At 48.0% G+C, this 14,693-nt stretch overlaps 1 protein-coding gene across 1 annotated transcript in view; it reads left to right on the top strand.

Moving 5' to 3' along the window:
* RIMS4 (regulating synaptic membrane exocytosis 4) overlaps positions 1–7,726 on the top strand; it is a 47,263-nt gene extending 39,537 nt beyond the window's left edge. The window contains exons 3-6 of the mRNA XM_062009200.1: positions 4,511–4,623; positions 5,272–5,373; positions 5,630–5,769; positions 7,508–7,726. Of these exons, the coding sequence (XP_061865184.1) occupies positions 4,511–4,623; positions 5,272–5,373; positions 5,630–5,769; positions 7,508–7,726 (574 nt within the window). The remainder of the gene's footprint in view (positions 1–4,510; positions 4,624–5,271; positions 5,374–5,629; positions 5,770–7,507) is intronic.
* The last annotated feature ends 6,967 nt before the right edge of the window (positions 7,727–14,693 follow it).

The raw sequence follows: 14,693 nt of genomic DNA on the forward strand, positions 1-14,693 counted from the left end.
CTTCCCTCTCCTCTCAAGGGAGAAGCAATGGCTTTCTTGGAGGTAGCTTATTATTTTTCCAGACAGAAATTGTTTCCATTCCAGGGTTATTGGCAATACCCAAATATATGTCTAGGAATTGGTCAAAGCCAAGGAGCTTGATTTAGAGCTGCTGCTTCTAATATCTAATAAAGCAGGACTGCAAAAGGTCAGCTTCTGTGCAGTTTAGCAGCCAGTCCCACCAGCTGATGGCATAATCCAGTAAAGGATTAATTCCCTACATTTTCCCATCCCCATCAAATATAACAGCAGTGGAGAACATTAACTGTCTAACCTAATACTGAGTTTTGTATAGTCCTAGTAAACCTATTAACTGAGGCTGTTGTTCAAACTGCTGGAGCCTTGACCTTGGCCTGTGTGTTTAAGTGGGCTTTTGCTGTTCCTCTCAAGAGATCAGCTTCGATGCTACAAAGCAGCAGCAGCTTCCTTCCAGCAGCAGCTCAGACTGCTCTCAGGGGGAGCCCATGCTTGTGGCACAGCCCTGGTCCCTGCAGCACCGTCCTGCTCTCTCCCTGGAATTTGCACTGAGGAACATCCAGCCCTCTGCCTGGAACAGCAACGTTTGCTGTGCTATAAACACTTCAGTTGCTGTTGGTTCCCCTGTAGACCAACAGTACCCGTTCTTGAGCTCTTTAACATTGCTCTTTGTGCTTTCCTGCTCTTTTGCCTCGTGTTTGAATATTGTGACTGTAGCTGCAGCACCCACTGCTGCCTTAGCAGGTGCCATTGTTTGCTCCTGAGCTGCCCCAGCTGCTGAGCACAGCTTTGGCAGCAGCCTGAAGGAGAGAGGGGTGAGCTGGGGCACAGGAGGTTTCTCTCCACACACACATCAAGCACAGATAAATATCTGGTATCATGCCTTCAGCATAGTTCTCTCTGCAGCAGGTAGGGGGAAATGGCCTTCTGTGGCAAGTTTTGGAGTCATTTGGAGTACTCAGGGCCCAGAAAGGTCTCTGCCACTCTGCTGCAAACAGAGTTCACCTTGGAGAGGGAATGACTCTGAGACCTGGTTCTGGGTGTGCTGTGGGCCCTCACAGCACTGGGCTTTGCTCAGTCCCAGGCTTCCCCCTGCTCCTCAGCATCTTGTTAATGAGCTCAAGTATCTGTTTTGAGCACAGCAGTGAACATTTCCCTGGAGGGTTGTGAGTTGTCTTGCCAGGTTGTTATTTACAGGCTCCTTCAGGTCACATGTTCCCCAGGGTGGGAGTGAGGCTCCAGCCTGGCCCATTTATCTTCCATGAGTTGAGGAAAAGAAAGGAAACATTTACCTTCTGGCTGATGGTCTGTTCATCTCCTGCTGAAGCTGCTGTCTTTGTCAGATCTCCTTTTTCTTGAACTATGTTGGGTTCTCTAAGCACTAGTTTTCATCCTTTTTTGACTCTCTCAGGGCAATTCAAAATGTCTGAGCTAGCAAAGTCAACGAGTCTCTCTGGTCCTTGTGTGCACCAGGACTCACTTCTTCCCTCCTTGTATGGGCAAATCATGAGCCTGATAAGCCTGTCTGGCTCCAGTCTCCCCCTTCCCCTTCACTGCCCATCACATGTTCCAGTCCCTGCAGGTTTGCCGGTCGTGGGACGGTCTGTGTACAGTGTGTCCTCAGGAGCCTGGCTACAAACCCAGCACCTCTGCCCTGGTCCTGTGCTCAGGGTGCTGCTGTCTGGAGAGAGATGGATGCCCCTTGGGGCCAGCAGACACCAGCTGGATGCTAGGGCAGGAGTTGGGTACCCACAGGGAGCAGGGTCCCTGTGGGAGGAATGTACCTTGTTTTCAGTGTCAGGAACTCCTCTGAGGCACAAAAACCCCTTAAGACTTCTCTGCAATTAATGTCAATTACAAACCACTGTTGTATCTCAAAATATCACCTGGGGTGTTTGTGCAACCAGTTAGATGCAGGCTGAAAAAAGCCCACCAAAGCAGGGAGAATCCCCCCTGTGCAGAGCCCCTGGCTGCCAGGATGCCAAGACACCCTCCTCCCTATTCCCAGGGGTGACATTTGTAAGGAGCTCAAGGGCAGGTTTTTCCATGCTGATGGCTCAGCTGTGTAGCAGTGATCCCCAGGTTCATCAAAGAGCCAGGTCAGTGGCGAAGGGAGGTGCAGTGCTCCTGAGGTAAAGGCTGGCTCTTTGATTCAGTGCCCCTGTCACAGTGAGCTGAGCCAACCTGTCACGAGGACACGTGCTAGTGATGGGTCTGTGGCGAGATGCTGAGGTGTGTGTGCTGCAGAAATAAGTATTCCCTGGGGGCTGAGACTAGGTCTGCAAATAGCTAATGAGAGCTGAAATCCTAACCTGAAATTAACATTTTTCTGGCTGAACAGGGTTGAAAGTCTTTTCTAAATGTACCTGGCTTGCAGGGGGGAATCAATGAATCTTTGTGACTGACTCAGCGTCAGAGCCTGCAGGGTTCCTCTCCAGCTTCACTGCCATGCAGCCTCCTCATGGCACCCCTTCTAAGAAGCCAGTTTAGGGGAGCTGCATTGTTAAGTGGGTACTTATTCCCTGATAGGGAGGTTTTGAAAAGTGGAGGAGGTTTATAATCACAGAATCTCAAGGGCTGGAAGGGGCCTTGAAAGCTCATCCAGTGCAACCCCCTGCCAGAGCAGCACCACCTAGAGTAGGGCACACAGGAACATGTCCAGGTGGGTTTGGAATGTCTCCAGAGAAGGAGACTCAACAGCCCTTCTGGGCAGCCCCATCCAGTGCTCCTTCACCTCAACAGGGAAGAAGTTTTTCCTTGTGTTTCTTTGGAACCTCTTGTGTTCCAACTTGTACCCATTGCCCCTTGTCCTGTCATTGGCTATTGTTGAGAATTCTCCTGGTACAGACTAATGAGTTTTGAAAAAATCTTTCTGTGGAAGGCAGCTACCAATGAGCATTTCAGGGTATGATCCACCAAACTCCTGATGCTTTCCAGCCCTGTCACCCCTGCTAGGCATGAACTCTGCCCGCACAGGTGAGCTTTTCCATCTAGCCCATATGTTAGTCTTTATTGCCCAAATCAAACACTTAGTGGACATGAGGGAATGTCTGATGCATCTCCTCCATCAAGTAGGAAAATCATAGAATCACACCATGGTAGGGGTTGGAAGGGACCTTTATTGCTCATCCAGTCCAACCCTCTGCTAAAGCAGGTCCCACCTACATCAGGTCACACAGGAACGTGTCCAGGTGGGTTTCAAAACCTCCAGAAGCGGAGCCTCCATCCCCTCCCTGGGCAGCCTAGGCCAGACTCCTTCACATGAGCAGCAAAAAAATCTTTCCCTTGTATTTAAGTGGAACTTCTTGTGTTCCAGCTTATGTCTATCAGCCCTTGTCCTGTCACTGGAGACAACAGGAAAAAATGCCACCTCATCTTCTTGACATACACTTTTTAAGTACTTGTGTTAATGAGATTCCCCCTCAGCCTCTCAGAAGCTAAACAAGCTAAACAGCCCCAGGCCCCACAGCCTTTCCTCATGGGAAACACATTCCAGTCCTGTGCTGGAGTGGTGTGTGGCAGCTTCCCCAGAAGCAGAGCACAAAGTCTGGGGCAGTGGCCTGGGTACCTCAGCACAAAGCTCCTGACCTGTGTTTCAGCAGCTATGTCATGGCTTGGCAGATGCCTACAGGACAAATGTAGGTGTCAAATGGTGGTCTTAAGCCTCCTCCTTACCATTCAGAACAAATTTTCCCACAAGCTGTGATATAGCTGTGTAAATCAGGGTACAGCTGGGGAAACCTTGGTTTGTATCAGTGTACAACTGGATTTGACCTTTCTGCATTCCTTCACCCATGTCCAGAGCAGTAACAAGCACCTGTAGGCATGCCATAGACCAGCCTCAGGTGCCTGGTGAATGGATTCAGAAGCTGTATCCCTCTGACACCTTTTGTTTTGCTGCAGTGACTGTGGCAGAGGCATTGAGGGTGTTTGAGGGTGTCATGCATCAGTATTATGATCCATGATCACTTCAGACACAGTTGTGGAAGCAGATGTGAAAAACACATGTGATGAGATGCTTCTGAGGTTGAGCAGTAAGAAATGAGCCTCTCTGGTCAAGAAGGGATTGCTCTGAGTGATAAATGAATAGGGAACTGAGTACCAATAGGGCTGATCCCAGCATCCTCATCTCCCTGGGAAGGAACCAGTTACCAAGAGAGTTCCTATAAGCTATACCAGGAAACTGCTCAGATTATAATGCTACCTGGAAGAGGTGACAGCCTGCATATGAGCCAGAGAAGGCAGAGATTTTCCTTACAGACAATTAGTTACAGTTAAACAAGTGCTAACCAACTGGTGACTGCAACCATTCCTAAGGGTTTTTTGTACAAGGGACTTTCGGTGGATTCCATGTAACCAACTGCCTGGAAATTGATGAGTTTTGCAGTAGAAAGGCTTCTGGAGGTGTGACTCATTTCAAAGATGTATTAAATCTAGTTCTTTGGTTGCCTTAGAATGCAAGTTAACCACTTGCCAAAATCAATTCCTTTTGCAGCCTGAATTTCAGTGGAGTCCATCTGGCGTCTGCTGGGCAGTTCAGCGACTTCCTGGGCAGCATGGGCCCTGCACAGTTTGTTGGGCGTCAGACCTTGGCCACCACCTCGATGGGTAAGGAACACAGAGATTAAGTTGCTTTTAATTTAATCTTGAAGAGACAGACCACTCCTACAAGCCACCTAATAATGTGTCCAGCATCTGCTGATTTAACACTCCCCCGCTCCAGTTCTCGGTTAAATCAAGTAAGCTTGGCTGAAGGGTTTTGCTGATTGCTGCAAGTGCAGCACTGGGAGGAGAGCACCAGCTTTGTGCTTTCCTCTGTCAGATCTGAAAGGCATAGACTAGGTAAAAGGCAACTAAAATCCTGACAACACATCCAGGCCATCTTCCTGTTTTACTTGCTCTCTAAGGCCCACTGAGCTCTGTAAAGATTTTCTTATGGTCCGTCATAATTGCATTTTCTAAAGCAGCTTGTAATTCTAGGTGCTTCAGTTTGGGAGGGATGAGAGGCTAGCTGCCCCTGAAGGGTATGGGACTGAGTCATCAAAGGCACGTTAGAGGGCTGGCAGTAGAGATTGCTCTCGAAAATGTGGGTTTGAGTCACTGCAGAGGAAGGCAGGAGGAGGTCAGGCACTTGGGGCCTACAGTTTGTTACAGCTCATAGCAGGCATGACACAAAAATTGGCTTTTTAAACACTTTAGTAGCTCACAGGTGTATTGTTTTGAACGTTTTCTATCTGTTTTGACATTTTGGTTTAGGGGATGTGGAAATTGGCTTGCAAGAGCGAAATGGGCAGCTCGAAGTGGATATTATTCAAGCTCGAGGACTGACACCAAAACCCGGCTCCAAAACACTGCCAGGTAATATGCTTTGGCCCCCTAAAGTAACTCCCTGAGCCCCAGCCTCCTGCAATGCTTATCAACAGGAGAACATTTAGTTTTGCTTGGCTTCTGCAGGAGTAAGCAGTCTGTATGCTGTCCTGAAATAAGGCTGCTTGAGCAAGCCTTTGCCCTGCTGTACATACCGTCTTTAGAAACACCCAAGACATGGTGTGCTGTCTTTTCTAAAGTGAGCATGAAGGTTTCATTCATGTTTCTTCATCTTTGTGTTTTCCAGCTGCATACATCAAAGCTTACCTGCTAGAGAATGGCGTGTGCATTGCCAAAAAGAAGACGAAAGTGGCTCGCAAATCGTTAGACCCTTTGTACAATCAGGTGTTACTGTTTGCTGAAAGCCCCCAGGGCAAAGTATTACAGGTAAGACAAGCAAGTCTCAGGTGTGCCCACCTCTCTCTTCCACCTCTGCTGGAAGATGCTGAGTCTGACAAGGGATTTGGATGATTAGTGTAGCTGAGAAAAAGGCAATTGAACCAAATATATGAATGTAAAATGGTGGTTATTTGCTGCCCTGCCAAGGTAACGTGAGTGCCTACCATTTCGCCACCCAATCAGGAGATAGGCAGCATCTATAGCAGCTAAACAGCCTTGCAGCATAGATGTCTCCTGTGTTCATACATCCTCAGAGCACTCTGCCTTGCCCATCACCTGATCACGTCTCTGCCTTTTTCTACTTTCCTTTCTCTGCCATACTCATATTTTTAATTCTGCACCTGTGTTTCCAGAGCAAAGAGTGATTTGCATTGTTAATTCATGCCTAAATCATTTCCCTCCAGTAAAGCCTGGCTAAAATCCACTGGTAACACTGATGTGGTTAATCCATGAGCTTCTGTTGCTTACCTCCACTGGTGTACGAGTCGCCAGCTGACCTTCTCATCAGTGAACTCATTTACCTTGATTAGAAGAATTTTCCCCTGTTGCAACTGTACATTTTTTACTAAAATGGGGTGGGACCTGGCTTGATCTGCTCTTGCCTTGTGTGGGTTTCCTTACCTGCTGCCTTGCTGCCAGGAAAGGCACTTATTCCGAGAGCCAATGTTCTGCAGCAGCCTGCTCCATCTCCTGCTGACCTAGTGTGTTAACTTTTGTCTTTTAATTGACCTCTGTTGTCTCTCCTACTTCATTTTACAGAAAACTCTCATGTTCTGGTTATTTGGAGTCTAGGGAAAGAAGCTGTCAGCATTAGCAGAGGTCACTAGTCACCATCATAACCCATCGTGCTCATCCTCCCCCCTTCAGAACACGGACTCGCTCTGGAGTCAGTCGTCACCTTTGTCTTGCGCCACACAGGGCCCCTCGTTCCTGTGCAGACCTCCAGCATGCCTAAGCCCATGACCCTCACTACATCTGTCGTTCTACCCACTGGTCTCCATCGTGTCGTAAGTGTGATTCAGCTTCCCCTGCTCGTCTGCCAGCTCATCCATCAGACCTTCCTCTGCATCTGCAAGCCTTTCTGGCAGCCTGTGCTGCTCCCCCTGCATGCCGCTCCATGTGTGCCCCTTGCCAGTGGGCTCCTGCCCTCTCTGCAGATGAGTAGCTGTGCCTCCTCTGCATCTGCACTGTCACCTGCTCTGAGCACAGAAGTTAAGACATGCTTTTTTGCTCAAGCTGTTGGCTTTTGACCCAAGCTCCTGCCCACCTTCATTTTGTTGCTTCATTTCTCAGATCATGAGCCCTTTCTGTCCTTTTCCCTCGGGCCAACTTTTGTGGTGGCCAAGGCCTGTTGCTGTGCCAGGACCAGGTTTTACGTGCAGATGTCGGAGCTACAGCTCCAGGGATACTTTGTGCACATGCTGTCCTTGCCCAGCAGATAAAACAGTAGAATGATGTCTTGTCCACATGCACATTCACCTCTTTTCCATGGGGGAAAAGAGAAAGTCTTATAACATTAGGGTTTGTAAAACCGTGCTTGAACGAAACCCCAGTAAAATGACCAGCCAGAGCTTCACATCACCTCTTGGTGGTGTCAACACCTCTGCCCTTCACAGACTGTAGTAAAGCCTCAGGAAGCTGGATGAGCAGAAGGGATCAGAGTTGTGCTTCCCAAGCAAGTGTGCAGCTGGGAGTGTTAACTGTACTCCCCCCTCTTGTTCCTAAGGTGATAGTCTGGGGCAACTACGGACGCATGGAGCGCAAACACTTCATGGGGGTCGCCAGGGTCCTCCTGGAAGAACTGGATTTGTCAACTTTAGCCATCGGCTGGTACAAGCTCTTCCCAACCTCCTCCATGGTGGATCCCACCACAGGCCCGCTCCTGCGCCAGTCCTCACAGCTTTCCCTGGAGAGCACAGTGGGACCCTGCTGTGACAGGTCTTAGTGAGTAAGGAAGGGGGAACTGCTTTTGTTTTTTAAACATGCTGTCAAGGTTTTGTTTGCTGGAACTCTGACCTCAAGCGCAATGCATGTTCAATCAGTTCTTGTGGAGCTGGAAGAGGAGGATAAACCAGTGACCTTAGACAGAAGACGAGGGGGAGGGCACTGTGCCCTCTCCATCCAAGGAGGAGGTGCCGTGGGGCATGAGTCCTAGTTGTCAAATTAGACATACACCTCTTGTTTCACTTCTCTCGCTGTCATTCTTGGACCCTTGTTTCAGATCAGTATTAACCTTGGAAAGTTGCAGCATTTGGATGAATTTGGGGGGAGTAAGGAAGGAATTTTTCTTAACTGCGTGTTTTAGAAATGTCTAACACAGCTTCTCTCCCAAGAAAGTACCTAAAAAACTCAAAGGCCAGTGTCTGACCTAAAAGAGAGCAGGAGCAGAAAGTTTGAGAGGAAGCAGAAGGTTTTTCATAAGGTCTTTCTTCTTGAAAAAAAAAGAGAAAGAAACCTGCAAGTCTTCGTTTAGAACCAGTTCCCTCTCACTGAGTCACGTTCACTGTTCCACTGGCATCGCTGTGTTTTCAAACTGTGCCAAATTACCAGCAAGTGTCTTTCCTGCATTTCTTGTCTAACACTGCTGATGGAGCCTACTTGGTGGGAGAATAGCACCTACTTAGAGCAGACAGTTTGAGCAGTTGGAGTTTTGCAGGCTAATTAACTGCAATTTTGCTCAGAAGTAAAAAGAAAACCCCACTAGAAGTGGGAGCTGAACATCAGACTTGTAGCTTGAGATATGTTTTGTATTGTCACATACAACCTTCTGCAATTTACTGACTCCCTTACTTGTTGCTGTGCATCCTTCAGTCATGATGTTCTTCTATCTCCTGCTTTACTCCCATCTCCTTTGTACTGGTACATATCTGCTGGAGATGCTGCCCTTCCCGTTGTGCTGTGGACTGACCTGAAACAGGACTGTTTCATTCTGCCATTGGAGAGGAGATTGAGGTTTCTGGGGGGTGCAGAAGAGAGAAACCCCAATTTGTCATCTGAGAAGGTGCTGGAGAGGACATCACCTTCCTCATGGAGGGGAAGGTGCTTTAGGCGGCCTCGGTAGTACACCAACGTTGTCAGGTGTCCTGCAAGAGGAGGTGCAATCCCCAGTGTATGGAGAGGTGTAGTGGGTGAGGAATCTGAAGACTCAGTGCTCACAGCATGTGTATTTTGTTACTTAAAGCCCAACACTAAATGAGTCTTGTAGATGAAGGCAGTAAAGCACATTCTGTCAGCAGTCACGGGCTGGAATCAGCATGCTCGATCCTTCAGACAGTCAACAGCTTCTTACCCAAAACCACAGAGAATCTCCAGAGATTTTCTGTTGATGGCCCCGTTTTGGCTCAGTTTTGTCTTAGTTCCTAATGAGGATTTGATGGCTGCTGTCTCAGAGTAAGCTTTTGGAGATGTTCTCCTTGGTGATTTAAAAGCAAAGGTCCCATGTGACGTCCAGGAATTGAGCAGATTCCTGACCTGTCCTACAGGCACACTGAACATTTATTTCTGCATGTGGACCTCAGCTTTGTTAGAATAAAAGCATGGGTGTTGAGTGGATGGTCAAAGCAGTTGCTTTTGGTCCTAGCTTGTCTATGGCATTTAAAATTCTTTTGAGATAAATTATGGGGTAGATGCAAAAATAGTAGGCCTTACAATAATCTATGTGAAAAATAGCTATATAGAGTATAAAGGAGAGGGAAGGAGGATAAGGGACATGGAATGACTAGGCTTTTTGAGTCTTCAGTGGCAAAAGCCTCAACATTTCAGATAAATTCTTCATTTCCTTGATCAAATCAGTCTCTGGCCTCTTGCTGATTATTTTTTCTAATCCTATTAGCCAATCTCTATATATTAGCTGAAGAAAGTTTGTTGCATGCTGCTGGTCAAACTATGTTGTGGCTCTCTCTTTTCTTTTCCTTTTCCTTTTCCTTTTCTTTTAAAGAAAAGCACATTTACTGTAATTCAAGTCAGCATCTTTTCCTCTCGGTATGTAGTGAGTGCTAGGCGATATTGTACAATATGTGTATCAACTAGAGTAGATTAGGTAGATTTAGTGGTTTGTAGCACTGGATCTTTTAATAACTACGTCTTTAAAAGGACTTGTGGGGAGCTCCAGGGTCATGTCAGACCTGGCAGCTGAGTAACAGGGCTTCTGTCTTAGGTTACACCTAAAACTCTGTATTGGTACTTAGTTTGGACATTACTGGTAGATACTAGCTAGTGAATCATGGTTTTTCTGTGTCCAGTAAGATGAATATAACATTTTTGCAGTCTCTAATGGGGAGTAGGAGACTATATATGCCAAAAATATTCCCCCAGACAACTTTGTTTCGTGTGTGTCTGTCAAAAAGCTCAGTTGCTGTGTGCCTGGCAAATGCCACGTGTCTCTGCATCCTCCCCTTGCAAAAGCTCTGCGAGCTCAAGGGCGAGTGCTTTAGTTACAAGGGGGACACTTCACCCTGAGGACTTATCTTCTGTATGGTTTTAATCATCCTAAAAGGTCTCTGTCAGGGTAAAAAAGAAACTAGTTGCAGTTCTACTTGTGTTATTTTTGTTAAGGTCTTGGATCCTGAATTTGGAGGCAGTTTTAACAGTCTGCTCCCTCCTGTTTGCTTCTGCATTTTTGGCGTGGTTGAGTGTAGTCCAGTGGTTCTTGCTTTTGTTCCTACTCACTTCCAAGTCCTGTTTCTCCCCAGTAAGCCAAGATTGCAACCCCTGGCTGCCACACACAGCAGAGTCCTGTGAACTGGTGAGTGCAGGTGACCTTCCCTCCTAAAGCAGACTCACAGGAGCCCTTCTGAGAGTGCCCACAGGGCTGAGTGAGGCCAGGAGAGCTGCACAGGACCCTACAGGCTAAATTCTTGCTTCACTCTGCCTGTGACTCCTGTGCTGACCGTGGTGTATTTTAGCTAAAGAAGAAGTCTTCTAGTTGTCCGTAGATTTAAAGACTCCAGATATAGCATCCAAAGCAAGTCTCAGGCTTAGAATAACTTATTTTTTATAAAGCCTGACCCTTTATTCTCCCCACAGAACTTGACTTGCCAGTTTCTGTTTAAGGTGAGCTGATGTGACAGTTGTTACCCCCAGTGTGGTCGTGTTGAAAGTAGCAGTTTGCTAGAGCGATGAGCAGCTGAAAACTAAACTTTGTTCCCCTTTGCAAGCCCTGGCTGAGTTTTTTCCTGTGTCTCAGCCTAGCTGATAGTTACAGTCAGGGAGGGGGAGATAGAGGAAAAGCAGGAGACTTAAGAAAAGAGAAAAACCAAAAAGACGTCATAGTGTTGCTGGTCTGTGGGTGCTGCTGAGGGATGAGACTGAGGAGAGAGAAATGTCTCCGTGCTCAGGGCTGGTTCCCCATCCCCTGTGTATGAAATACTCCATTTTATAAACAATGGGAGAGTTGCTTGCCAAATAAAACAGGAGAGCCAGTCCCTAAATGTTACTTGTGTTACTATTACCATGGAAAACAAAGAAATGCTGGTGCTGAGAACATCCCTGAGGGCGGGCTGAGCTCTCCTTAGCGAATCCCCTGCACACAGGGCGAGCACAGAGCTGGCTCTGTCCTCCTCCTGGGCTGAGCAAGAAGAAGCCGTGACCATGGTTAGTCCTGGTTTCTTCAGGCAACAAGTGTGGCATTTTCCTGGTCTCCTGGAGTTGCTTTCCCTTCACCCCAGCACAGCTGGGGTGCCACAGAGCCAACTCAAGCTCTTGGCTCTGCAGTTGGCTCCACGGGTCCTCACCCCTTCAGCACCGCGTGTGCCCACGGGCAGGGCAAAGGCCCCAGTGGCTTTATCCTTTAGCCAAGTCCATCCTCACTTCTTGGCCATGGATTGTTTCAAAGGACATTGCAGGACTCTTTGCTTTGCCTGAAAATAGCTATTTATTGTTTGTAGCTACCGGATCCTTTATCAGTGTGCTGTTCTCAACGTGCAGGTCTGCTGGGGTATGAATATCACAAGTTCCTGGAAAGGAGCTATTTTTAAGATGTTGAGGCAGTTCAACAGAATCTCAACCTGAGCATGTTTAGTAAGGCTTAGACAGCAAGACAACTTTTCTATGAAGCTCATTTTAAGTTAGTTTATTACATGCTGTTGGTAATATTTTAAAACAGGAAAAATATTTTTCTTTAAAGACAAGAAGATGTATGTTTTTTAACAGATAACATAATTTAGTGTTTTCAAGAGCTGTTTAATGTTCTCAGTATGAAGTTGACTCATTCTTTTGATTTCGAGGTTCCTTGTTGTATTTTATCACCTTTTCTCCAAAAGAAAGGAGGCATATGTAAATAAAACACCAGGGAAGAGTCCTGTGAGAAACTCTGTTCAAACTGGCCATAAAATGATGAGTAAATATTTGTTATTGTTCATTAACTCTCAGCTACTCTTCAGGCCTTTGTTGAAAGAATGGATGTTGTATTTTCCAGATGAGAACCACTTAGCTAGTTTTGTCATAACCCTGTACTCTGTATAAAGATCTTTTTATAAAGAAAGTCTAATAGGCTAACAAGCAATAATCTATTCCATTTAGTGTGCACAGATTGTGACTTGCAGGCTGTAGTACATATTGTTAATACAGTTTATAATTGTCTTCAATCTCAATGCCATCACTTTGGAAACAAAGAAAGACTTTGATTGTAGAAAAAGAACCCGAAGCCTGGGCTGTTGCCTTGTGCCATCTACTCATCTGATAGACTTCTGTGTGAGTAAATGTGCCTGTTGACATGGAATCTCTCTTAGCTGAAGAGTGAAACAGCTGTAGGTGACTTTGTACTAGAGAGGTAAAGGATAGGTTCACTGTAAGCTTCATGACTGTTTCAATCTCCCTGTTTTTCTTAGGCTATGGAGTATTTGTAACTCAATGAGAACGGTTCCCACTGCCACAGTAGCCCTGATCAAGCAAAAACAAGCCTTTGCACTCTGGGGCCATGTGAGTTCTGCCTGGCAGCTGCCTATTTCCCCTTGAGATACCAGGGCAAGCTAAAGGGAAGGGTTTTTTTCCAGAGCAGCAGACTCTCCAAAGGCTCTGTGGGTCCTTTTGTCCATTCCATAGGCCCTTTGGCTGTTCTGTTACAAAAATTCCACCCCAGGCAGAGGATCACAGGCACTCTAAACCAGGCCCAGGTTTTTCAGGGCTCTTCTTCAGAAGTTGGGCTCATCTGAAGGTTTTTCCAGAGGGGCAGGATACTGGCTTTTGTCAGCTGTGTGGTTGGTGCAGGGTGTGAAATGAAGTGGCTGCAGAGCAGCGTCCCGCTTCGTTGCCTGTGGCTTTCTCCCAGCATTTCCCAGAGGGAAGGTGTTCGTGGCATTCTCCAGCTCACCAGCCATGTGGGCAGCAGACACCAGCCCAGAGATGCCAGGAGCCCCCAGCAGGGATGGAATAACTCATCTCTTTTTTGTGTGTGTCTGTGACATGCTTTGAGAAGCAGGAGATGTGTAAATGCAAAGGGCTGTCAGTAGAGAAGCCCGGGGCAGGCTGAGACCTGGAGTGAGCTTCTGAAATGGAGTTGCAGCTACCAAAGTTGAGCCAAACATTTAGAGAAGAGGATGATCAGTGAAAGCCTTTTTGTGTTTGCCCCAGTGCTCACCTGCCAAGGCCTGCACGTTTGTGGACAGCCATGTGTGTGGGTCTGTACCACTGCACACAGGCACACTTTGGAAGAGGCCAAGTTCCCTCTGGGAGCTGAAATCCCTCTGAAGGGGCTGGCAGGGTGTGCACTCAGTGTCTCAGCCCTTTGCCCACAAAGGACCCAGCAGCCAACTCTGTGGGATGCTCGTGAAACCTGGTGTGGCAGAGCCCCAGGGCTGTGCTCCTGCTGTGCCCTGTATCTGCCCCACAGTCTGCCTGGTGTTCCAGCCGAGCTGGCAATGTGGCAATGCCCCAGGAAGCCTGCAAGTGATTAGATCTTCTCAAAATGTGGCTAATGAATCTTAAACTCACACTGCCAGCCTCCTCTCTGCTCAGTGCCCAAGCAGTCCAGCCCTAGCCCCAGCCACTCACCCATCACAACAGCATCAGGCTCGTTCCTGGGGAACCTCAGGCTCTTTGCACGGTGCAGACACTCTTCTGCCTTCCCTCCCTTCTTCCCTGTGGGAGCTGCTCATCCTGTGGGAGGAGAGGAACCGGGGAGAGTTTCTTGTAGCATTTGGTTCTTTGCACTTTAGCAGCTGAAACTGAGAAGGAGCCAGCACCAGCCCTTTACAGAGCACCAGCAAACAGAGGCTATGACAGAACCATTTTCCCTTCATGACTTTCCAGTAGCTAAAATGACACCCAAAGCTGTAGTGTTACAGCCCACTGCAGGGTCAGCCCTTTGCATTTACACACACTGGGCACCCCGAGTGGACTTGAGCCTGGGAAGGAGCAGGCTTTGTCTGGCAGAGGCACCTGGGCACAGGCGGTTTGTGACACCAGTGAGCTCTGCTCTGCTCCCTGAGTGGTGGTGGAGGCAGAGGCAGCCCAGGGAAGCAGCCAGACACACCTCCTGAAGCCATGCCCACCAAGCTTCCCAGGAGATTGGGTTTTCCCAGCAGAAAGGGTTTTGCAGTTGCTTGAGCACCACGGATTGGGAGAGCTGCCCAGGGCTCCAGGTCTCACAGAACACCAGCCTGGAACTTCAAATCCTGCAGCAGTTTGTTTCTTTGGGGCTGTTCCTCCTTACCCAGTTCTGCTCACTGGCCTCTGCTTTGGTGATTCCATCTCCTCGACCTGGAGCTGGTTTTGGCTTGCTTTGGAGCAAAGAGGAGCAAGGTTTGGGGAAGGGCATCATCCTGGGGATGCAGTGCCTCTGCTCCCCCACCCCAGCAGCACTGCCTGGCCCTCCCCCCTCCTGCTTGATGGCAGTCCTGAATTCAGGGCATGGGGCCCTTCTCGCATCCTGGGTTGGAGCTGGGGGTGTTCTGCAGGGGCTGCAGCCCAGGCCA

The sequence above is a fragment of the Colius striatus genome, chromosome 16 (genome assembly GCF_028858725.1).
Source record: "Colius striatus isolate bColStr4 chromosome 16, bColStr4.1.hap1, whole genome shotgun sequence".
NCBI lineage: Eukaryota > Metazoa > Chordata > Aves > Coliiformes > Coliidae > Colius > Colius striatus.